The 25203-nt window shown below is 39.3% G+C and overlaps 1 protein-coding gene across 9 annotated transcripts in view; it reads right to left on the bottom strand.

The window, feature by feature from the left end:
* The window catches only part of PPP3CC (protein phosphatase 3 catalytic subunit gamma), a 102244-nt gene that overhangs the window by 51404 nt on the left and 25637 nt on the right, over window positions 1-25203 (bottom strand). For 8 of the 9 annotated variants that reach the window (XM_077943181.1, XM_015144949.3, XM_015144950.3 and 5 more), the window contains exons 2-3: window positions 15452-15649; window positions 14981-15105 (exon numbers count right to left, since the gene is read on the bottom strand). In XM_077943181.1, the coding sequence (XP_077799307.1) occupies window positions 14981-15105; window positions 15452-15649 (323 nt within the window). Of the gene's footprint in view, window positions 1-14980; window positions 15106-15451; window positions 15650-20990; window positions 21109-25203 lie in introns of those variants that run through there. The other variant, XM_077943183.1, reaches the window with a different exon arrangement.

Here is a 25203-nt window from a genome sequence, read left to right as displayed (position 1 = left end):
CACCAAGCAGAACAGAGAATGAAAGTGTCACAGATAAATACTATGAAATTCTATACAACAGGCAGAAAGCAATCAACTAGAGGCACATATACTAGTAACCTGGGTACATCTTAAAACCACAGTGGTAAGTGAAAAAAGTCAACAGTATAAATAGCACTACAACAGTGGTTCTCAAAGTATAGTTACATTCATCTCAAAGTGTGATAAGCAGCATCACCTGGGAACCCGACAGAATATAGATTGCCAGGTTCCACCCCAGGCCTGATGAATCAGAAACAGGGTCAGGGCCCTGCAACCTGTGTTTGCACAAGCTTTCCAGGTAATAATGATGTACAGTAACATTTCAGGACCACTGGACAGCATCATATCACTTATGTAAAATTAAAATATTTTATCTGTAAAAGTTTTATATATTAAAAAATTAATATATTAGATGTATTGGCTGGGCGTGGCAGCTCATGCCTGTAATCCCAGCACTTTGGGAGGCCGAGGTAGGTGGATCACGAGGTCAGGAGATCGAGACCATCCTGGCTAACATGGTGAAACCCCGTCCCTACTAAAAATACAAAAAAAATTGCTGGGCATGGTAGCATGTGCCTGTAATCCCAGTTACTGGGGAGGCTGAGGCAGGAGAATTGCTTGAACCTGGGAGGTGGAGGTTGCAGTGAGCCAAGATCATGCCACTGCACTCCAGCCTGGAAGACAGAGCAAGACTCTGTCTCAAATTAATGAATATATATATTTATTTATTATATATGTATATATTTATATGTATATAATATATATAACATATATTTTATATATATATGCTGTCCCTCTCACTAGAAAATACAGTAAAGGACTTTGCTTGTGCATCTCCATGTTAGCTCCCCAGAATCTAACACAGGCACTGTTGACAATCTGAGAAATCGTTCATTCATATATATATTAGATGTATTCTGAAGCATATATTAAATATAGTAGAAGCTGGGGAGAGAGAGTAGGGAACTCAGAGATGACAGATAAGGACAAAAAGAATACAACAAGAAACAGGGACTTCGCAAAGACTGGTGAGAAATGTGCCATGACCTGAGGAGCTCGATCAATTCAGCTGAGACTTTCCCACCTCCTCAAAAAGGAAAGACTTCAAAATCCTGAATCCAAATGTTTCTCAGTATGCCTAATCTAATCACTGACATCTTTCACCCATATTACTAGATTAAATCCTCACTGGTCTCCCTGCACCTGCTTTTGGGCTCCAAAAGTCAACTGACCTTATAACAGCCAAAGTAATTGTTTTAAAACATAAATGTGAATACGTCACTCTCCTGCCCAAAAAAAAAAAATTTCCTCCAATAACTTCCTAGCACATTCAGAATAAAACCCAAATGCACTGACATGGTTTACTAGGCCTGACATCATCTATCTGCCCAACTCTCTGCATCTCTTCCATCTCTCCCTTACTCACTATTCTGTCTAGCCTCGACAGCCTCATTTCTACACATGGACTGCCCTAGACTTGCTTCTGCCTGTGAGCTTTTACACTGGTTGTATCCTCTGCCTGGAATGTAGTTCCCTTGATCTATGCACAGCTTGTTCCCGCAGGTCATTCTGTTCAAAAATTGCCTCCTCAAAAGATCCTACCCTGATCACTCCAAGTTAGCTGCTCCTGTCCTGCTTTAGCCCCTTCCTCTGATTTGGTTCTCATGGATGGTAAACAAATACATGATGCAGTCCCTGTCACCAGAAAATACAGTAAAGGACTTTGCTTATGCATCTCCATGTTAGATCCCCAGAATCTAACACAGGCACTGTTGACAACCTGAGAATCATTCATTCTTCGTTGTTTAGGAGTCTCCTACACATTGCAGGGTATTTTGTATCCCTGAAGCCTGTTTATCAAATGCCAAAAGAAACTTTTAATCATTGTGACAAACAATTTAAACATCATTGTATGTAATTATGAATGCATCTAAAGCACAGGTTCTCAAAAATGGAATTGTTGCATTAAAGCATATACACATTTTGGAACAGACATTGCAAAATAATCATAAAGCTTAAACATACAGACATATATAAATAAATAACCTTATGTGGCTTTATTCTTTTGAGGGGTTAAATTTCATTACCAAGATACCAATTTTCACAAAATATTCCAAGGAAAAGTTATATTAAATCAATATATAAATTTAGAATGCACTTTATCTTTTCTATACCTACATTTCCCAATCAAGAACACAATATATCTTTTGATTTCACATTTGTGCCTTCTAACTCACCTTTTTGAGGTAATGAAATATATAAAGGCACAATCCACCCATAGTACAATGTCATTTGGTGATGTGCTTCTTGGCCTCTAATTTCAAGTTTTATTTCCTTATTTTATGTAGCAGGACACAACTGTACAATTGTCTTGTATAGTTCAATCACAAGGTCATGATTATCAAGAGATCTGTTCAACCACTCAATTACTTTTTCACTTCTATGTGAGCAGAATTTTTACTCTGCCTCTAGAATCATTTCTGTATGTCAATACCTGTTCATCAATTGGTCATCTAATAACATTTATATCACCTGGTTATCTGATAACATTTTTCTCTTTGGTGGCTTCTGTGCATTTAATACAATATATCTTTGCTGAAAATGTTCCCTTTAATCTTTTCTTTTCTCACAAAATCAATTAAAGAAAACTCAAATTTAGCTTCCTCTCTCACAGAGGAAGACGAAGCACTTTGTTTTTATTTTTATTCTCTTCAGACAGAGTCTCACTCGGTCACCTGGGCCAGAATGCAGGGGCATGATCTAGGCTCACTATAACCTCTACCACCAGGGTTCATGCGATTCTCCTGCCTCAGCCTCCTGAGTAGCTGGGACTACAGGCATGCATCACCACATGTGGTTAATTTTTTGTATTTTTAGTAGAGACGGGGTTTCACCATGTCGCCCAGGCTGGTCTCGAACTCCTCACCTCAGATGACCCACCCTCCTTGGCCTCCCAAAGTGCTAGGATTACTGGCGTGAGCCACTGTGCCCAGCCAGCACTTTGTAATAGGTACAAATGAAGAGGGAACATCAAAAGGCTCAAAGAAAAATAAAACTTTACTATTCTGTTTTATCAGCGACAGAAGTCTTAAAAATGACCTACTCTTTCATCCAGTTACTTCATGTGTGAGAATCTGATCTAAGTATCTGAAATGCCATCACGGATATATTCAAAAAGATGTTAACTTCAGCAATGTGCAGAATGGAAATAATTGGAAAACAACCTTGTACCATTTAAATACAAGTGATAACCGAATCCAACTTGCTGTTGTGTAAAATATTTAAATATCTCATAAAACACAAAGTCTGGGCCCGGCGCGGTGGCTCATGCCTGTAATCCCAGCACTTTGGGAGGCTGAGGCAGGCAGATCTCCTGAGCTCAGGAGTTTGAAACTAGCCTGGCCAACATGGTGAAACCCCGTCTCTACTAAAAATACAAAATTTAGCCAGGCGTGGTGGTGGGTGCCCATAATCCCAGCTACTCGGGAGGCTGAGGCAGGAGGATCACTTGAACCTGGGAGGCGGAGGTTGCAATGAGCTGAGATGGTGCCCCACTGCACTCCAGCCTGGGCGACAGAGTGAGTGAGACTCTGTCTCAAAAAAACAACAACATCAAGTCTGGAGATGAGATATCCAGGTTTGGTGTACTAGTTCAACATCTTTGCCAAGAAACCAAGCCCTCTGTACCTCTGTGATCTGCGATTGACAGGTCTGCTTTTTCCTCCTTAGTCATGTCTCCTCCTCATAGTCACAGCATGGCTGCTACAGTACAACATCCACATATGAAGTGACATGGTGGAAAGGGGGTCCAAAAGCTTCAACCTTGCAATAGTCTTTTCATCAAGAAAGAGTGTTTCCAAAAGCAAGTGAACAAACAAAAACCCAACTGAGTTCCCTTTATATGTTACTGGTTAAAAGAAAATCTAGTGTTTACCCCTAGACCAGTCATGAGTGACAGGAAATTGATTGTCTAGTTTAGACCAACCAGAATTCATTCCCTGGGGATGGGATAAGGGCCTTCCTTCACTGAAATCAAAGGTTCTCCCTGCAACCCGAATCTCATTTATCTGAATAAAATAGAGATATTGTTCGTAGGGAAGATGGAGGGAAAATGTACGCAATAGCATGACCTGCTATAAACCTATTTTTCCAACAGTAGAGGAATGGTGAAATAAATTAAGGTATTTATATCATTAACTACTGTGAAAGTTGATCATATGAACTGGGTTATTCCTGTCATACCCAACTAAAACAAAGTCAAGAGGGCAGGGGCGGGGGGGAAGCACTCAGGACATATAACATAGCCCCAAAAATGTACTCATCTGCAAGAAGCATGTCTGCTGAAACTGCCTGCTATTACTGAAACCAGTTTTATCTAATGGCTACTAAAATGATCTGCTGAAATTCTAAGGCTAATTTTACCCACGGCCATCACTCACCAATCAAAACTGGTAAGCTCTCCAGAATCTTACTAGTGCTGATGAACTTTCTCAAGGAGCAATATGTAACATTTCTCTTTTTCATAAAACCTCTAACCTTCTCTTTGTTCTTTGGACATACCATTCTGTCGGCATGCATGCCCTAAACTGCAATTCTTTCTTCACGAATAAAACATCTTAATTTCAGAGATTCATCTCTATGTTTCATTTGACTTTGATATACTTGGTCAAGTATGAGTCTAAGGCTGACTCATCTCAGAGAATATCAGCAGCCATTGGAACTACAGTATGAGGCAGCCACACTCTGAAAGCCACCCCCTCCCCTACCAGCTTCTGCAAGCTGCCTCTTTTTCCCTTAGTGAGTCATTCTTGGACTGAACTCCCGATTTTGGTTGAGTTCTGTTTTATCTGGGATTTGGATGGGACGGTGTCTTTCCCCTTCCAGTCTGATCTGGCTGAGAGATCTCCTATTAAGGAAGACTCTTCCTCCTTGTAGACCCTGGCTGTGGGGTCTCAGGGAAGAGACTTTTCCCTTTGGGTTGAGGCCCTGGGATCTCTCTTTTTTCTTTCAGTTGGAGAAGGCTTCTTATCATTCTTCTTGGTAAGTGGGTACTTTATTTTCCCATCTGTGCTTGCGTTTATTTGGCCTTTCCAAATTCAGTGCTTACATTTAATTGGTTTTTGTGTATTTGGGATTAAACCAGAGCACCCACAATAAAATGGGCTCTCAAAATTCAAAGACATGCCAAGATATTTTCTGGGATTCCAGCTGGTAACATGTTCAAATATTATAAGGATCATTCAAACAGTCTGTTGTTCTTTAAACTAAAAGACCACAGTTATAAAACAATACACAGCAAATAAGATATGCATATCTCATTGATATTTTAAGGCTAAAAAAAAGGATTCAGGACTCAAAGAATGACTTCCTAAAAAAATACTCCCTCAAAGCTAGCTGAAACACTTTCCTCTCTAGAGCTCTCCCCTCCCGCTCTGCCTCCTCTCATCTTTTTCTAAACTAAACTCTCTTTTTTCAAAACTCTTAGGCTATTCTGGCATACTGACCATTTAAGTAAAACCCTTAAAACCAGCAGATATTAAAGAAAATCATTTTGACCTTCATGCTGTTTCCTTTGCAAAAATGAAATTCCCATGTAAACACAGCCTGCCTATAGTAAAAGGAATGACAACACTTTTATCTTCAAGGATAAAGAATTGAGACCAAGAAGATACTGAACACATCTTGTTAGAAGATAATTCAGTCATATTTCCACAATTAACTATTCTGTGTCGAATCCAGTTTATTGGTAACTGACTCAAACTACGTTACTCAAAATTTAGTTCACAACCCTTATAATATTGCCAGTTTTAAAAAAGAACATTAAGTTTGGCCTTATTCCATTTTGTCAGAAAGATAATCTGGATCCAACTGTTTTTTATAAACTGGCGAGTGTTTTACTATCTCATGACCAAAACTCTAAAACAAAAGCCATAAGAATTTATTTATAAGTATGTATATCTGTGTAGATGTGCTTATATTATATATATATACTATGTTATATGCTGTGTCTACATAATCAAATCTGATGTAGTCAGCCAGAAATCCCTAAAAAATTTATTCTGATTGGTTTAAATAAATGAGTGCTCATATAAAATATATAGTAATTAACCCAAATTTTTTTTTCAGTTCTTGTGACTTAAGTACATCTCTGATAAATTACTTGTTTTTAAAATTGTTGATAAAAGCTGGCTGTGGTGGCACATGCCTGTAATCCTAGCACTTTGGGAGGCTGAGGTTGGAGGGTATCCTGAAGCCAGAAGTTCAAGGCCAGCCTGAACAACACAGTGAGACCCATCTCCAAAAAAAATTAAAAAAAAAAAAAAATTAGCCAAGTGTGACAGCACACACCTGTAATCCTAGCTAATTGGGGTGGCTGAGGCAGAAGGATTGCTTGAGCCCAGGAGCTCAGGGTTATAGTAAGCTATGATTGTACCACTATACTCCAGTCTGGGTGAAGAGAAGACCCTGTTTCTTAAATTTTTTTTTTTAATTATAAGATAGGCATTAAAATGTGTTCTTTATTGAGAAATAATTTTGTATGATAAAGAATCTTATGTGGCAAATTTTTGTCCTAAAATAAAATGGTTATTTAAGAAAGGAAATAAGGACAAAGCAGAAAGTCCAAGCATGTCATTAAAGGTCTGAGCGAAACTGTAATAGGGTTTGTGAAAACGGAATTTATAAATGGAATTTTGTATGTGATCAAGCTGGCTATAATTAAAATAAAATGGCATATGGGGCTGGGTGCAGTGGTTCACACCTGTAATCCCAGCACTTTGGGAGGCCAAGGTAGGCAGATCACAAGGTCAGGAGATCGAGACCATCCTGGCTAACACTGCAAAACCCCGTCTCTACTAAAAATACAAAAAACTAGCTGGGCGTGGTGGCACATGCCTGTAGTCCCAGCTACTCGGGAGGCTAAGGCAGGAGAATGGCATGAACCTTGGAGGCAGAGGCTACAGTGAGTCGAGATTGTACCACTGCACTCCAGCCTGGGTGACAGAGTGAGACTTTGTATAAATAAATAAATAAATAAATAAATAAATAAATAAGACATATAGTCTTGCTAAAGATTGAGCTTTGATATTAAAAAGACACTAATATAAAACTAAAAAATGTGGTCTCCTATGGTAGAACAGGGCTTTTCTTAAAGTATTGATTTTCTCTTAGTAAAACTGCAAGAGGTTTTGATACTTAATTCTGAAATCTGTTTCTTTTTGAAACTTCTCAGATGTATACCTCAGAAGTTCAAATTCTGCTGTCCTTCACTGCACATGATTGCAAGTCACATATTATTGCCTTCTGTTCTTTCTCCACTTGAAAAAGTATATATTTTTTGGCCGGGCGCGGTGGCTTAAGCCTGTAATCCCAGCACTTTGGGAGGTCAAGACGGGCAGATCACGAGGTCAGGAGATCGAGACCATCCTGGCTAACACGGTGAAATCCCGTCTCTACTAAAATATCCAAAAAACTAGCTGGGCGAGGTGGCGGACGCCTGTAGTCCCAGCTACTCGGGAGGCTGAGGCAGGAGAATGGCATAAACCTGGGAGGTGGAGCTTGCAGTGAGCTGAGATCCGGCCACTGCGCTCCAGCCTGGGTGACAGAGCGAGACTCCGTTTCAAAAAAAAAGAAAAAGTATATATTTTTGCTTGGCTAGAAGGTGGCTCTCTCCAACTTTTTCATCTGCTCCTGTAACTTTTTTTCTCCTATTCTAACTCTACTGTTATGATCTGACACTAAGAGGTTTATCTTAAAAGCCTAGAAAAGCAATGTTTTCCTGTAGTGTAATTCTTGACTTTTCTTGATGTATCTGAATTGCAACACTCATAATCTTGGGCACATTCTTTCTCTGTCTGATTAATTCAAGTATTCTTTTCATCAGGTTTGATTTCCAGGTTATGTAAGTGAACATAGCATAAGAAGAAACAATCATACTACAGAAGGTTTTTCTTTACCTTTTTGGTAGTTTGTTTAAGAAACAAAACTTTTATATGCTTCATTCAGGACATAGGCATGGGCAAAGACTTCAAGACTAAAACACCAAAAGCAATGGCAACAAAAGCCAATATTGACAAATGGAATCTAATTAAGCTAAAGAGTTTCTGCACAGCAAAAGAAACTATCAACAGAGTGAACAGGTAACCTACAGAATGTGAGAAAATTTTTGCAACCTATCCATCTGAAAAAGGGCTAATATCCAGAATCTACAAGGAACTTAAACAAATTTACAAGAAAAAAACAAACAACCCCATCAAAAAGTGGGCAAAGGATATAAACAGACACTTCTCAAAAGAAGACATTTATGCGGCCAACAAATATATGAAAAAAGGCTCACCATCACTGGTCATTAGAGAAATCCAAATCAAAACCACAATGAGATACCATCTCATGCCAGTTAGAATGGCGATCATTAAAAAGTCAGGAAACAACAGATTCTGGAGAGGATGTGGAGAAACAGGAACGCTTTTACCCTGTTGATGGGAGTGTAAATTAGTTCAACCACAGTGGAAGACAGTGTGGCGATTCCTCAAGGATTAAAACCAGAAATACCATTTGACCCAGTAATCCCATTACTGGGTATATACCCCAAGGATTATAAATCATTCTACTATAAAGACACATGCACACGTATGTCTATTGCAGCACTATTCACAATAGTAAAGACTTGGAACCAACCCAAATGCCCATCAATGATAGACTGGATAAAGAAAATGTGGCACATATACACCATGGAGTACTATGCAGCCATAAAAAAGGATGCGTTCATGTCCTTTGCAGGGACATGGATGAAGTTGGAAACCATCATTCTCAACAAACTAACACAGGAACAGAAAACCAAACACCACATGTTCTCACTCATAAGTGGGAGCTCAACAATGAGAACACAGGGAGGGGAACATCATACACCGGGGCCTGTCGGTGGATGGGGGCTAGGGGAGGGATAGCATTAGGAGAAATACCTAACGTAGATGACAGGTTGATGGATGCAGCAAACCACCATGGCACATGGATACCTATGTAACAAACCTGCATGTTCTGTACATGTATCCCAGAATCTCAAGTATTAAAAAAAAAAAAAGGAAACAAAACTTTTGCATTTCATCAAGATAATTTCTGTGTTGCCCTTATTAGGTATTTTATTACTTAGGAAAACTAAGCTTTAAGGAAGTTAAAGTTTTTTACATCCATGTAACTTTATTACTTTGGAAATCTTCTGATTATCATTGGCCGAATGAATATTATTATTATTATTATTGTTTATTTTTCTTGAGACAGAGTTTGGCTCTTGTTGCCCAGGCTGCAGTGCAGTGGCGCGATCTTGGCTCACTGCAACCTCTGCCTCCCAGGTTCAAGTGATTCTCCTGCCTCAGCCTCCCGAGTAGCTGGAGTTACAGGCACCCGCCACCATGCCTGGCTACTTTTTTGTATTTTTAGTACAGACGGGGTTTCACCATGTTGGCCAAGTTGGACTCAAACACCTGACCTCAGGTGATCCACCTGCCTCGGCCTCCCAAAGTGTGGGATTACAGGCATGAGCCACTGCACACAGCCAAATGACCATTATTTTATAGTGACCTGTGTGATTCTGTTTTGATCAGATGTTCTGAGCCTTCTGACATCTTTGACAAACGTCCCCAAAATCAAACCCTCAATTAAGTCTTTGTTTTTTATTTTTGTAGAGACAAGGTCTTGCTCAGGCTGGTCTTGAACTCCTAAACACAAGTTAGCCTCCCATCTAGGCCTCCCAAAGAACTGGGATTACAGGCTTAAGCCAATGTAACCAGCCTCAAGTACTTTGGACCTAAAATTAACTTTGGGGCTGGCTGCAGTGGCTCGCACCTGTAATCCTGGCACTTTGGGAGGCTGAGGCAGGTGGATCATCTGAGATTAGGAGTTCGAGACCAGCCTGGTCAATATGGTGAAACCCCATCTCTATTAAAAATACAAATATTAGCTGGGCATGGTGGCGGGGGGCTGTAATCCCAGCTACCCAGGAGGTTGAGGCAGGAGAATCACTTGAACCTGGGAGGCGGAGGTTGCAGTGAGCTGAGATTGCACCACTGCACTCCAGCCTGGGTGACAGAGCGAGACTCCATCTCAAAAAAATAAAATTAAATTAAATTAACTTCAGGATTTTCCAGTTCAACCCCTGGAAAGCCTCAAAAGATCTGTGTCTCTCATCTTACAGAGATATGAAATGATCAGGCTTATTTAGTAAATTATATAAGAAACTTAAATGGTAAGTGATATTAGATCTTCTTTTAGTTGCATTTATGGGTATGTTAATATAAATGTTTCAAAAACTGTATAATTCATAAAAATCTAATATGTTTTCAGTCTTAACTCTGATTATTGTATCCTAAAATGCTATCTATGATAGAAATAACAAAATTCCTTATCAATTGTGAACTTTCATCAGATTTTTAACCATGGCTGTTCTAAGCTTTTGTCATTCACAGTTACTGTTTTGTCTCTAAAAACATGCACAGTCAGATTCATGGAAAAGACTTCAACAAGTATTCTTAAATATAGGTTGCTGATAACATTAACAGCAATAGGCTAAATAAAAATTTCCACAACTCTAACAAACTGACGGAATCATGAAACTACTAATGGAGATCAAGCAGAATATAAATTGATTACATGAAATTAAGTAAAACTTGTCAGCTCTCCCGAACCTTACTAGTGTCAATGAACTTTCTCAAACAGCAATACATAACATTTTTCTTTCTCATAAAACCTAACCCTCTCTTTTTTTCAGACATACCAAAGACGGCTCAGTCTGTGTGTATGCCCCAAACTGCATTTTTTTCTTTTCTTTCTTTTTTTTTTTTTTTTTTTTGAGACAGTGTCTTGCTCAGTCACCCAGGCTGGAGTGCAGTGGGGTGATCTGGGCTCACTGCAGCCTCCACCTCCTAGGCTCAAGCCATTCTCCCACCTCAGCCTCCCAAGTAGCTGGGATTACAGGCGCCTGCCACCATACCTGGCTAATTTTTGTATTTTTAGTAGAGATGGGGTTTCACCATGTTGGCCAGCTGGTCTTTTTCTTCCCAGATAAAATGTTTTAATTTCAGAGATTTGTCTCTATTTTATTTGACTTTGACACTACACTTCTGGAGAAATCTTAACAATACAGAAAAATGCTTTCCATATCATCTTGAGTAGAAAAAGAAGATCAGAAAAGGAGCATACAAAATGCCCTCAATTTTCTTAAAAACAAAATGTATACAAATGCAAAAGAAGAAAAAAGGCTGTAAGAAAATATAATAAAACATTAACAGTGATTACCTCTGATTTGTAGAAAGCTTTTGTTTCCTAGATTCTGCATTTCCCAATTTTCTATTAAAAAATAAATTATTTATAACAAAAAATTTTAATAAGAATTCCATGACCTTATTTTCATCTATTAAACAAAAACATCACACTCATGGTTATCAAGAATATTGATTAAAAAATTATTTTTCAAGTGTATACTTGCAACATGTTAGAGTAAGCTATAGCCTATAGAGGTTTATAATCTTAGTGGTTTATAAAAAGTGACTTCCAATGAACACTAGATAGATCTCATACTTCAGTTTTAACACTGGTATAAAATGTCATTGTCACCTTAAAGTTTTGATTCATTTATCTCTAAAGTTATTGCAGAAAAAACCCTTTCAGTTAGCAAACATGCAATTAACAGGATAAAGCTAAATACAAACTATGATTTATTAACATTCATCCATTCAACAAATATTAACTGTGTGCCAACTATGTGTTAGGCACTGTGCTAGGTCCTAACATGAAAAACACTTAATTCAAAAAGCCCATTTTATATTATAATGAAAATCTATTCGTAAGTGTATCTCTTCTATTAGACTGGAAGCTCCTACAGAGCATAAATTTTATTCTTTATTTTATTCTCATAGCCTACCATAAAGTTGGCACTCAGGAAACTTTATTGATGAGTGAGGAAAAAAATGCATAACACAAAATATTCTGAACATGATATATGTGCACAAAATCGTTGGTATTTTCTATGTGCTTTATTGAATGTATTAATGAACTAAAACTATTTTAAAGTTATTTTAAGTTATATGAGTTAATCAGAAGATAATTTGGCATAATTTATCATTAAAAAGTTGTTTCAGGCTGGGCGCAGTAGCTCATGCCTGTAATCCCAACACTTTGGGAGGCCGAGGCGGGTGGATCACAAGTTCAGGAGTTCAAGACCAGCCTGGCCAAGACGGTGAAACCCCATCTCTACTAAAAATACAAAAATTAACTAGATGTGGTGGCAAACACCTGTAATCCCAACTACTTGGGAGGCAGAGGCAGAGAACTGCTTAAAACCCAGGTGGCGGAGCTTGCAGTGAGCTGAGATCACGCCACTGCACTCCAGCCTGGGTAACAGAGCAAGACTCTGTCTCAAAAAAAAAAAAAAAAAAAAGGTTGTTTTATTGCCAGTCACAGTGGCTCACACCTGTAATCCCAGCACTTTGGGAGGCCGAGGCAGGTGGACCACAAGGTCAGGAGTTCAAGACCAGCCTGGCCAAGATGGTGAAACCCCGTTTCTACTAAAAATACAAAAAATTAGCCGGGCGTGGTGGCAGGTGCCTGTAATCCCAACTACTCTGGAGGCTGAGGCAGGAGAATTGCTTGAACCCAGGAGGCGGAGGTTGCAGTGAGCCGAGATTGTGCCATTGCACTCATTGCACTCCAGCCTGGGCAATAGTAGTGAAACTCTGTCTCAAAAAATAAATAAATAAATTTTTAAAAAGTTGTTTTATTAAATAAAATGACTAGCCAGGCACAGTGGTGTGCATCTATAGTTCCAGATACTCAGGAAGCAGAGGCGGGAGGATGGCTTGAATCCAGGAGTCGGAGGCTGAGGTACGAAATGATCACATCTGTGTATAGCCACTGTACTCCAGCTTAGGCAACATAGCAAGACCCCATCTCTTAAAAAATAAAATAAAATAAAATGGCTAATTAGAAATTCACTAAGTTTTGTATTCTTCTAATCTTTACCCTCTAAAACCTCCTCAGGCTAGCAAACACACAAAGAAATAAACACTCAATGTGTCTTTCTAACATCCATACTTTCTTTCTTTCTTTTTTTTGGAGACAGAGTCTTACTCTGTTGCCCAGGCTGGAGTGCAGTGGCATGATAGCTCACTACAACCTCCACCTCCCAGGTTCAAGCGATTATCCTGCCTCAGCCTCCCAAGTAGCTGGGATTACAGGTGCCCACCACCATGCCTGGCAAATTTTTGTATTTTTAGTAGAGATGAGGTTTCACCATGTTTGCCAGGCTGGTCTTGAACTCCCGACCTCAGGTAATCCACCCACCTCGGCTTCCCAAAGTGCTGGGATTACAGGCGTAAGCCACTGTGGGCGGCCCCACGTCCATACATCTGACTTACTGTCTACTGAAACATGCATGATATGAGTGGCAACAGGGAAGCTCTTCAGTGACACAGTCTGCAAGGATGAGCTCCACCTATTCATGGTACCTATTTAGAGACCTTGGACAATTACTGAGCAGCAGGAAAATGGGCTTTACCATTTTTTCAGGTTTTACCTTTAACTTTGGTTCTCAAATTTGACACTCAATGAATTTTGCTCACTGGTAGCTAACACTGAACTTTTTTTTTTTCTTTTTTCTTTTTTCTTTTTTTGAGACAGAGTCTCGCTCTGTCACCCAGGCTGGAGTGCAGTAGCGCGATCTTGGCTCACTGCAAGCTCTGCCTCCCGGGTTCACGCCATTCTCCTGCCTCAGCCTCCCGAGTAGCTGGGACTACAGGCACCCGCCACCACGCCCGGCTAATTTTTTGTATTTTTAGTAGAGACGGGGTTTCACCGTGTTAGCAAGGATGGTCTCGATCTTCTGATCTCATAATCTCCCCACCTCGGCCTCCCAAAGTGCTGGGATTACAGGTGTAAGCCACTGTGCCTGGCCAACATTGAACTTTTCTGACTCATGAATTTAGACTGCCTATCTAACTGAAAACTAAAAATCCATTTTGTTGCTTATTTTTTCTCCAGCTATATAGAGCAACTGCCGCTCCTTTGCTTGGGCATCAGGTAAGAGAGCTGACTTGCATTTAGGAGTGAGGCTGCATGACATAACCACCAGAAGCACACTTAGTACAGTGAGATTCTCACACAATGAGGGCAGGCAGGACTACAGAGAGCAAAGACAGAAAGCAGACTCAATTTCTCAGCTCACAGCTTATTCTTGGTCACATTACAAATTCTATTACCCACGCTATTTCAAAAGTTTTTTTCTCTTTTACTTGCCAGCATGTAGAGTTGAATCAACAAACATTAAGTATGAATGTGCTGTGGTTCCACTGTACACAAGTCCTTGCATAAAGTTCTAAAGTAGTTTTATCTTTTACACATAAAAGGTTCTATTTAATTCTAATCACGTTCCTGTCTTTCCTTTTTCAAAATATATAAAAGGAAAGTATAAGTTTTCATTAACTACAACTCATTTTTCCCCTTCAGTGAACATTTGTTAAGTGCTTACTATGTGCACCAGTACCAGACATTATTCCTACAAAAAGCTTAGTGCTTATTTAGCACTGGCAGTTAATCTACGTGTTAATTGTAGCTCAGCAGCTTATAGTCTTATAATTAAGGTCAGCTAATCTAAACCCCATTTAGGGTGAACAGTAATTTATGTCATTTTTATACAATCCTGTATACTATCTTCAAGAGGAAAAGTTAGTGAACATTTAACTATTTGCAAAATTGGGTTAATATTAATATATAGCCTATTTGTCAGATTTTCTACTGGTTTTGAAAAAGGAATAACTGTTCTATCAAAGAAAACATTTCTACTACTTTAATTTTGAAAGTAACAAAGTTTATAAATTCTGCCAGAGTTCTCATTTTAATTTCTATTGAAGAATGGAAATCATCTTTTTAAAAAGACAATATAATAGTCCCAACATATCTAGTTTAATTTTACCTCTATACTGAAATAGCCTCTGTCCACATAGTCACCCAGAAAGAGGTAGCGTGTGTTACTAGGTGATCCTCCAACTTCAAATAATTTCATTAGGTCAAAGAATTGTCCATGAATATCACCACACACTAGGAAAAAAAGTTACAAAGTGAGGTGAGAAATTATATCTTAGAAGACAAAGGGCATTACACCAAAAAGGATCACAGTTTAACTTCTAACTTAAATCACTCTAGCTTTTGACAGGATGGCTGTATAACTGTAGTCAATCTATTCATACTAAAGTTCTACTGGAAATATGAGACAGTTAAAATTGTATTTCTTCAATTAACAACAAATATCCTAACCAATCCTGACCGTCTCATAATTTCTAGAAAAATTATCACACCACTTTTTAGCTGGTTATTTGTAATTATTTCTCAAAACTGCTCATGCAAATCTATACTGTAAAAAGTATAATGCAAATACTTTTTATACCTGTGATTGGAGCATCTACTTCTATCATAGTCTTCTCTTGCCTCAGGATGGCAGCCCCATCATTGATTATCTTTAAGGCTACTTCCTCTTCCAGTCGTCCTTCTTTTACCAAATGGTTTTTTAAAACATCAACTTTAGGTTTCCCATTCTCAAATACTTCCTTGAAAGTAAGCCGTTGGGTTGGAGGAAAGGGGACAGCTACAAAAAAAAAAATAGTAATTTAAAATATTTAAACATATAAAGAACAAACAGAACACAATCCTGTTACCTGACAAATTAAACCTAATAAATCACCATGACTTCACATCCACAATACTAGTACATGGGAAAAAAATTCTAAGATACTATATATCATAAATCATCAATTCTAAGTATAAAAAGGTCACAAAGTCATTTTAAAGATTTGTGTGTGCATAAATTATAATGGCTTTTGTTGTTTGTTTTTTTTAGATGGAGGCTTGCTCTTGTCAACCCAGGCTGGAGTGCAGTGACATGATCTCAGCTCACTGCAACCTCTGCCTCCTAGGTTCAAGCGATTCTTCTGCCTCAGCCTCCTAAGTAGCTGGGACTACAGGTGCATGCCACCACACCTGGCTAATTTTCGTATTTTTAGTAGAGACAAGGTTTCACCATGTTGGCCAGGCTGCTCTCGAACTCCTGACCTCAGGTGATCCACCTGCCTCGGCCTCCCAAAGAGTTGGGATTACAGGCATGAGCCACCGTGCCCAGCCCTATAATGTTTTATACATAAACATGAAAGACTTGAAGCTGATTCAGGAAACAAGTTATAAACAAGACACTAGGTGATATGAGTATCTTTGTTTTTCTATCTATGGTGTTAAAAATGAAACGATGGTTAAAGAAAATAAAAGAAAAGTAATCACAATACTAAAATGGTATTTATTTCTCCCATATAACTGACCTAATAGCACCTATGTCTTAGAAGTCTGTGCCAGGCACCATGGCTCACGCCTGTAATCCCAGCACTTTGGGAGGCTGAGACGAGTAAATCACCCTGAGGTCAGGAGTTGAAGACCAGCCTGGCCAACGTGGGTGAAACCCTGTCTCTACTAAAAATACAAAAATTAGCTGCGTGTGGTGGCGCACACCTGTAATCCCAGCTACTCAGGAGGCTGAGGCAGGAGACTCACTTGAATCCAGGAGATAGAGAATGCAGTGAACTGAGATTGTACCACTGCACTTCAGCCTGGGTGACAAGAGCGAAAACTCCATCTCCAAAAAAATTAAAAAACAAAATAGCAGCCTCACTATAGTTCCTCATCAGGGGAACCGTGTATATATACTTTATTCTTAAAAGGCAGTAGCTTAGGCCAGACACAGTGGCTCACGCCTGTAATCCTAGCACTTTGGGAGGTTTAGGTGGGCAGATCACTTGAGGTCAGGAGTTCAAGACCTGCCTGGACAACATGGTGAAACTCCGTCTCTACTAAAAATACAAAAATTAGCCAGGTGTAGTGACAAGGGCCTGTAATCCCAGTTACTCGGGAAGCTGAGGCAGGAGAATCGCTTGAACGCGGGAGGCAGAGGTTGCAGTGAGCTGAGCTCGTGCCACTGACCTCCAGCCTGGGCAACAGAGCAACATACCGTCTCAAAACAAAACAAAACAAAAGCAGTAGCTTAAGGTACTTTGTTACTGATAATAACAAGAACACTACTACCAGGATGGAGCTGTGTCTGAGAATAATTTGCTATAGTAACAGAGCATAAAAGAATGGATAAGGGGCCTGGTGCGGTGGCTCACGCTTGTAATCCCAGCACTTTGGGAGGCTGAGGTGGGTGGATCACTTGAGGTCAGGAGTTCCTAACCAGCCTGGCCAACATGATGAAACCCTGTCTTTACTAAAAATACAAAAATTAGCCGGGTATGATGGCACAAGCCTGTAATCCCAGCTACTTGGGAGGCTGCGGCAGGAGAATTGCTTGAATCTGGGAGATGGAGGTTGCAGTGAGCCGAGATTGTGCCACTGCACTTCAGCCTGGGCGACAGAACTAGACTCTGTTTCAAAAAAAAAAAAAAAAAAAAAAAAACAATAAGGGAAGTCCAGTTATGTTTTCTAATCTGGAAATGCTAACAATTACCTTCAGTTTACATTAGGTACAAAGTTTATATATATAATATCATGGAGAATTAGCAACTTCATTTAATATTTTCAAATTGGCTGTTGTCTCGTTATGTGCCTACTTTAGAACACAGTCTACTTTAGATCCCCTGGGATCGAAGAGCCACAAGTCCGTAAACCATAAATTTAAAAGGAGGCGTTCAGTTGAATTTCTGATATATGTCCAATGGTTCCACTTCCAGCTTTATGGAACCAAGTTTAAGAACCAAGTTGAAATCTATGGGTATTTTTAAAAGACTTAATCTAGCCATACCATATTGTATCATTTACAAGTAAAGAAAGTGCTATTGTAAGTTTCATCATGCTTTCAGCTACTACTTGACTCATTTTAACTACTTAAATTTCACCGAAAAAATGATAGCAGCTTCCTAACCTTAACTAAATACAGTTGTGTGCCACAAAATGATGTTTTGGTCAACAATGGACTGTAGTTAAATGGAGCTGAAAAACTCCTTTCATCTAGTAACGTTATAGCCCCAATAACGTCACAGTATTTGACTGAGTCGGAACTGGAATGGGAATGCACAGCTGAAGAAGTAGCAAGAGAGAAAGAAGTTTGCTGCAGAAAGAAAAAGAACCGCCAAGAAAATTCACAGTGAAGGGTTTGGGAGCTTTTGCAGACCTCAACAAACTCCTTAAGAAGTGTGAAAACATGGGCCCCCAAAACAGAAAGCTTTTCATTAATACACAGGAACGTTCATGCTGCAGTAACTGCTTACAAACAAATCTACAATAAAAAATAGAAATAAATCAAGCAAAACACATGGGCCAATTTCTGAAAAGAGTGACATCTCCTCAAGAAGAGCCTCAGGCAGGTCCTTCAGGAGGACTTCCAGAAGAAGGTATTGTTATCCTAGGAGATGACAGCTCCATGCCTGTTACTGCTCCTGAAGGTGTTCCAGTGGATCAAGATGTAGAGGGGCAAGCCAGCGATATTCATGATCCTGACCCTGTGTAGACCTAGGCTCTGTGTGGGGGTGTGTGTGTGTGTGTGTGTGTTCATTTTTACCAAAATATTCTAAAAGTTAAAAAAAAATTAAACTTTTTAAATAGAAAAAGCCTATAAAGATATCAATAAAAATTATTTTCTATAGCTATACAATGTATTTGTGTTTTAAGCTAGGTGTTATTATAAAAAAGTCCAAAAGTTTTTAAAAATTGAAACGTTTATAAACAATTACAGTATGCTGTTTACTTTACTATTGAATAAATAAATTTTTTTTTGTTTTTGAGATAGGATCTTGCTCTGTTGCCCAGGCAGGAGTGCAATGGTGCAACCATGGCTCATGGCACCCTAAACCTCCTCGCTCACCTCAGCCTCCCGAGTAGCTGGGACTACAGGTGTGCGCCACCATGCCTGGCTAATTTTTGTATTTTTTGTAGAGATGGGGTTTTGCCATGCTCCCTAGGCTGGTCTTGAACTCCTGGGCTCAAGTGATCTGCCTACCTCAGCCTCCCAAAGTGCTGGGATTACAGGCATGAGCCACCATGCCAAGAAAATTTTTTTTAAAATTTAGTGTAGCCTAAGTGTTCAACGTTTATAAAGCTTATAAAGTCTCCAGTAGTGTACAATAATGTCCTAGGCCCTCACATTCACTCATCACTCACCTCCGACTCACCTAGCGCAATTTCCAGTCCTGTAAGCCCCATTCATGGTTAAGTGCCCTACACAGGTGTACCAGTTTTTATCTTTTATACTGTATTTTTATTGTACCTTCTCTATGTTTAGATATGTTTAGATACTCAAATACTTAGCATTGTGTTGTAACTGCCTACAGTATTCAGTACAGTAACCTGCTGTACAGGTTTGTGGCCTAGAAGTAATAGGCAATATCATATAGGCTATGTATAGTAGTAGTTATACCATCTAGGTTTCTGTAAGTACACTCCATGGTGTTCTCACAATGACAAAGTCATCTCATGACACATTTCTCAGATGCATGACTGTATCACCTTAGAATAGGGGACCATATATATCTATTACTCCAGCCTAGGTGACAGAGACTTGGTCTCAAAAAAAAAAAAAAAAAGAATGATCAAGGAGTAAGGGAATATTTGAATATTTGGAGCTGGATGTAGATAAAAGTTAGCATTTTAATAATTTGTGCTTTGGGCCATCTGTGCAACAAGCTCTTTCTTTTAGTCTTCTGAAACCAAACTGATGTAAAGAGAAAAGTTTTGGCCGGGCGCGGTGGCTCAAGCCTGTAATCCCAGCACTTTGGGAGGCCGAGACGGGCGGATCACGAGGTCAGGAGATCGAGACCATCCTGGCTAACACGGTGAAATCCCGTCTCTACTAAAAAAATACAAAAAACTAGCCGGGCGAAGTGACGGGTGCCAGTAGTCCCAGCTACTCGGGAGGCTGAGGCAGGGGAATGGCGTAAACCCGGGAGGCGGAGCTTGCAGTGAACTGAGATCCCGCCACTGTGCTCCAGCCTGGGCCACAGAGCGAGACCCCGTCTCAAAAAAAAAAAAAAAAAAAAAGAGAAAAGTTTTAAGAAATGCGAAACCATAGTTTTAAAGTTAAAAAATTGGGGGGTGAAATCCCCTAAATAAATTTTCATTAACACACATATTAAACTAAACACAGGTAGCTACATGCTAAGTACTACTGCGTGAATAAAGATAAGGGCAGCACAGTGTTTGACTAGAGCAGCTTTCCAATTTGAGCCATTATGAACACAGTTGCTATGAATATAATTCTATGTGTGCTATGGTGGACATAAGCACTATTTTCTCTTGGGCATATACCCAGGAAGGAGACTGAAAGTTTATGGGGTCAACATTGGTTTCACCCAACAGTTAACAAAGTGATACCATTTTACCTTCACACCATCAAGGTATGGTAGGGTTCCAGTTACTTCATATCCTTGCCAACACTTGATATTGCTCATCTGCTAAATTTTATTCCATTACAGTGAACATCTACTGGTATCTGTTTTCTACTTTGCATTTCTCTGATGAGTAGTGATGTTGAGGACCTTTCTACTTGCTTAATGGTCGGCCATTTGAGTATCTTCTTTGGGGACATGCTTGTTCAATTCTTTTGAACATTTAAATTTAAATGTTCAATTTAAAACATTTAATATGTTTTCTTATTGACTGATGAAAGTTCTTGTATGTTCTGGGTACGTGTCCTTTACCAGATGTAAGGCCTTTTTTGTTCTTAATCATCTTTATTTATGTAAATATATGTCAATTAGGTTTATCATTATAACATAATTGACTATATACCAATTCTTTAAACTTTGTTTTTGAATATAGAAAATGTAGAAAATTTTATTTACGAAAATACTGTGCTTATGATAATTTATTTAAACATTTTCTTATTGTTGGATAGCTAGACTATTTCAAAAAATTGTAAATTATACTGCAGGGCCAGGCATCGTGGCTCACACCTGTAATCCCAGTGCTTTGGGAGGCTGAGGCAGGAGGATCGCTTGAGCCCAGGAGTTCAAGGCTGCAGTGACCTACGACTGAGCCACTGCACAACAGCCTGGGTGACAGAGTGAGACTCTGCCTCTAAAAAAAAGAAAACATAAATAAATGATACAGCAGAGAATATATATATAACCCATATTTTAGATATATCACCCATATCATATATATATGGATCATACATGATCCATAGGAATCATTTATATATCATTTACATATATGTGTCTTCTGGCAAATCTTTATTTCCCTATATGTTTCTAGAAATTATATGTATGAATTATCTACTGCCATGTAACAAATTACCCCAAAACTTAGTGGCTTAAGGCAATAATCATTTATTACCTATCATAGGTTCTGTGGACCATAAATTCAGACAGGGCACAGTGGACCTGGCTTGTCTCTGCTCCGCAACTTCTGGAGCCTCAGCAGGACACTCGACAGCCTGAGGCTGGAATTACCTGAAAGCTTTCTCACTCGTACCATGGTTAATACTGGCTGTTGGCCGCAGCTTAGCTCAGGTTTTTGATGAGAACACCCACATGTGGCCTCTTTGTATGACTTAGTTCCAACGACAAGCACCCCAAGACAAAGAGAGAGCCAGGAAGAAGTTGTATCTTTTTTTCCCTCTTTTTATTTGTGCAAATTTACAGAGTACATGAGGAATTACATGTATATAATGCACAGTATCAAGCCAGGGTCTTTAGGATGTTCATCACTGGGTACAATAGATTTTTGTTAGGTATAGTCATCCTGCTCTGCTATCAAACATTGAACTTACTCCTATCTTAATGTATGTTTGTACCCTTTAACTCACTTCTCTTCATCCTTCCCCTTTCTCCCACTCGCCCTTCCCAGTCTCTATTATCTATTTTTCCATTCTCTACCTCCATGTGTTCAAATTTTTAGCTCCCACATATAAGTGAGTATATATGATATGTCTTTTTGTGCCTAGCTTATTTAACTTAAGATAATGACCTCCAGTTCCATCCATGTTGCTGCAAGTGACATTATTTTGTTTTTTTTAATGGCTGAACAATAGTCCATTGTGTATATATACCATATTTTCTTTATCCATTCATCCACTAATAGATACTCAACGTGGATTCCGTATCTTTGCTGTTGTGAATAGTACTGCAATAAACATGTTGATTTATTTTCCTTTGGGTAGATACTCAGTAGTGGGATTGCTGGATCAGTTGTATCCTATTTATATCATAGGCTCAGAAATCACATCACATAATTTCCATAATATTCAATTGGTTGGAAGAGTCACAAGCCTGCCCAGGTTCAAGAAGAGTGGAAATAGATTCCATTTACTGGTGGGGAATGACAAAATTCTATGCGAGCATATGAGACTAAAAATATTGCTATGGCTGTTTCTTGAAAATAGATTCTGTCATACTTTCTCTGTTTAAAAGGAAAAATGGCCGGTCACCAATGCCTCCAACAGTACCTTTAAATCAGAGTCCATTTTAAATGGGCCACTCTGTATCTTCCAAGTTATTACCAAATGAGAATATCTATTCAACTATTACAGGCAAAACATTACAGAAGATATATTGCCAAATGTTTCAAAATAATTTGAGATGCCTATTAGAAGCTGTATAAATATTTTCTCTAATTTGCCAGCTGTTTAAAAAAAAAAAAAAAACTCATAATTCTTCTTTCCTAAATAAATGAAAGGGATAAAAATGTAAAAATAAACTATTTATGAAAAGGAGACATTTTTTAAATGCTTGATTCAAAATATTATGTTGACTTTCCAGTTTAGAATGACTAGCAACTTCTGGCTAGGTGCAGTGGCTCACGCCTGTAATCACAGCACTCTGGGAGGCCAAGGCGGGCAGATTACCTGAGGTCAGGAGTCTGAGATCAGCCTGGCCAACATAGTGACCCTCTGCCTCCACTAAAAATACAAAAGTTAGCCAGACGGACATGGTAGCGGGGGCCTGTAATCCCAGCTACTCGGGAGGCTGGAACAGGGGAATCACTTGAACCTGGGAGGCGGAGGTTGCAGTGAGCCAAGATCGCATCATTGCACTCCAGCCTGGGTGACAGAGAGAGATTCTGCCTCAAAAAAAAACAAAAAAAGGCCGGGCGCGGTGGCTCAAGCCTGTAATCCCAGAACTTTGGGAGGCCGAGACGGGCGGATCACAAGGTCAGGAGATCGAGACCATCCTGGCTAACACGGTGAAACCCTGTCTCTACTAAAAAATACAAAAAAAAATGGCCGGATGAGGTGGTGGGCACTTGTAGTCCCAGCTACTTGGGAGGCTGAGGCAGGAGAATGGAGGGAACCCGGGAGGCTGAGCTTGCAGTGAGCTGACATCCGGCCACTGCACTCCAGCCTGGGCGACAGAGCCAGACTCCGTCTAAAAAAAAAAAAAAAAAAAAAACCAACAACAACAACAACAAAAAAAGAATGACTAGAAACTTCTGATTCAATGTTTCTTAACAGCTGCTATGATCTGAATGTCTGTGTCCTTCAAAAATTCATAGGTAAAACCTAATCTCCAATATGGTGGTATTAAGCAGCGGAGTATCTGGGAAATGATTAGGTCATAAGGACTGTGCCCTCATGAATGGGATTTGTGCCATTATAAAAGAGGGCCAAAGGAGCTTGTTTGTCCCTTCTGCCATGTGAGGATACACAGAAGGTGCCACCTATACGGAACAGGCCCTCACCAGACAGAGAATCTGCTGGTAACCTGACTCTTGGACTTCCCAGCCTCTAGGACTGTAAGAAATAAATTTCTGTTGTTCACAAATTACCCAGTCTAAGGCATTTTCTTATAACATCTTGAACAGGCCGGGCGTGGTGGCTCACACCTGTAATCCCAGAACATTGGGAGGCTGAGGCAGGTGGATCATAAGGTCGAGTTCAAAACCAGCCTGACCAACATGGTGAAACCCTGTCTCTACTAAAAATACAAAAATTAGCCAGGCGTGGGGGCGCGTGCTTGCCTCAGGAGGCTGAGGCAGGAGAATCGCTTGAACCCAGGAAGTGGAGGTTGCAGTGAGCTGAGATCGCACCACTGAACTCCAGCCTGGGCAACAGAGCGAGGCTCCGTCTCAAAACAAACAAACAAAAAACACATCTTGAACAGACTAAGTGAACATCTAACTAAAATACACATAAAATAAGACAGAAAAAATGAAAACTCTCACCATAAAAACTATGAATGATTGAAAAGTATCCTCAATTAATTCATTCAAATAATTTTATTGAATTGCTATTGTGTTAAGTACTTATATGCACTAGTAAAAAATTTTGATGATAAATATCTCAATGCATAAGTATGTACATAGATACCTTAAAATACCATAAATTTTTTTTATTTTCTCCCAGGTAGATATAATTTACTTATATCATAATTTATTAATATTTAGCCAATCTTCAATTTTTAGAAATCTCAGTTATTGCTAAATATTTTGCCCTTACAATGTCTGTAGCACATTTTATTTTCTAAAAATGGCTGCAACCAGCCAGGCACGATGACTCACTCCTGTAATCCCAGCACTTTGGGAATCCAACTTAGTGAGATTGCTTGAAGCCAAGAGACCGAAACCAGCCTGGGCAGCATGGTAAGACCCCATCTCTACAGATTGGTTTTTTTTTTTTAATTAGCCATGTGTGGTGGCATCTGCCTGTAGTCCCAGCTTCTCAGGAGGCTGACACAGAAGGATCTCTGGAGCCCAGCAGGTTGAGGCTGAAGTCAGTTACAATCGTCAGCCTGCACAACAGAGTGAGACTCCATCTCAAAAAGCAAAAAGAGAAAATTTTTGCAATCCACCCATCTGACAAAGGACTAATATCCAGAATCTACAAAGAACTTAAACAAATTTATAAGAAAAAAGCAACCCCATCAAAAAGTGGGCAAAGGATATGAACAGACACTTCTCAAAAGAAGACATTTATGTAGCCAACAGACACATGAAAAAATGCTCATCATCACTGGCCATCAGAGAAATGCAAATCAAAACCACAATGAGCTACCATCTCACGTCAGTTAGAATGGAGATCATTAAAAAGTCAGGAAACAACAGGTGCTAGAGAGGATGTGGAGAAATAGGAATGCTTTTACACTGTTGGTGTGTGTGTAAATTAGTTAAACCATTGTGGAAGACAGTGTGGCAATTCCTCAAGGATCTAGAACTAGAAATGCCATTTGA

Source organism: Macaca mulatta, chromosome 8, assembly GCF_049350105.2.
Source record: "Macaca mulatta isolate MMU2019108-1 chromosome 8, T2T-MMU8v2.0, whole genome shotgun sequence".
Lineage (NCBI taxonomy): Eukaryota > Metazoa > Chordata > Mammalia > Primates > Cercopithecidae > Macaca > Macaca mulatta.
Note: the sequence above shows the minus strand (reverse complement) of the source record. Positions and strands in the feature narration are given on the sequence as shown.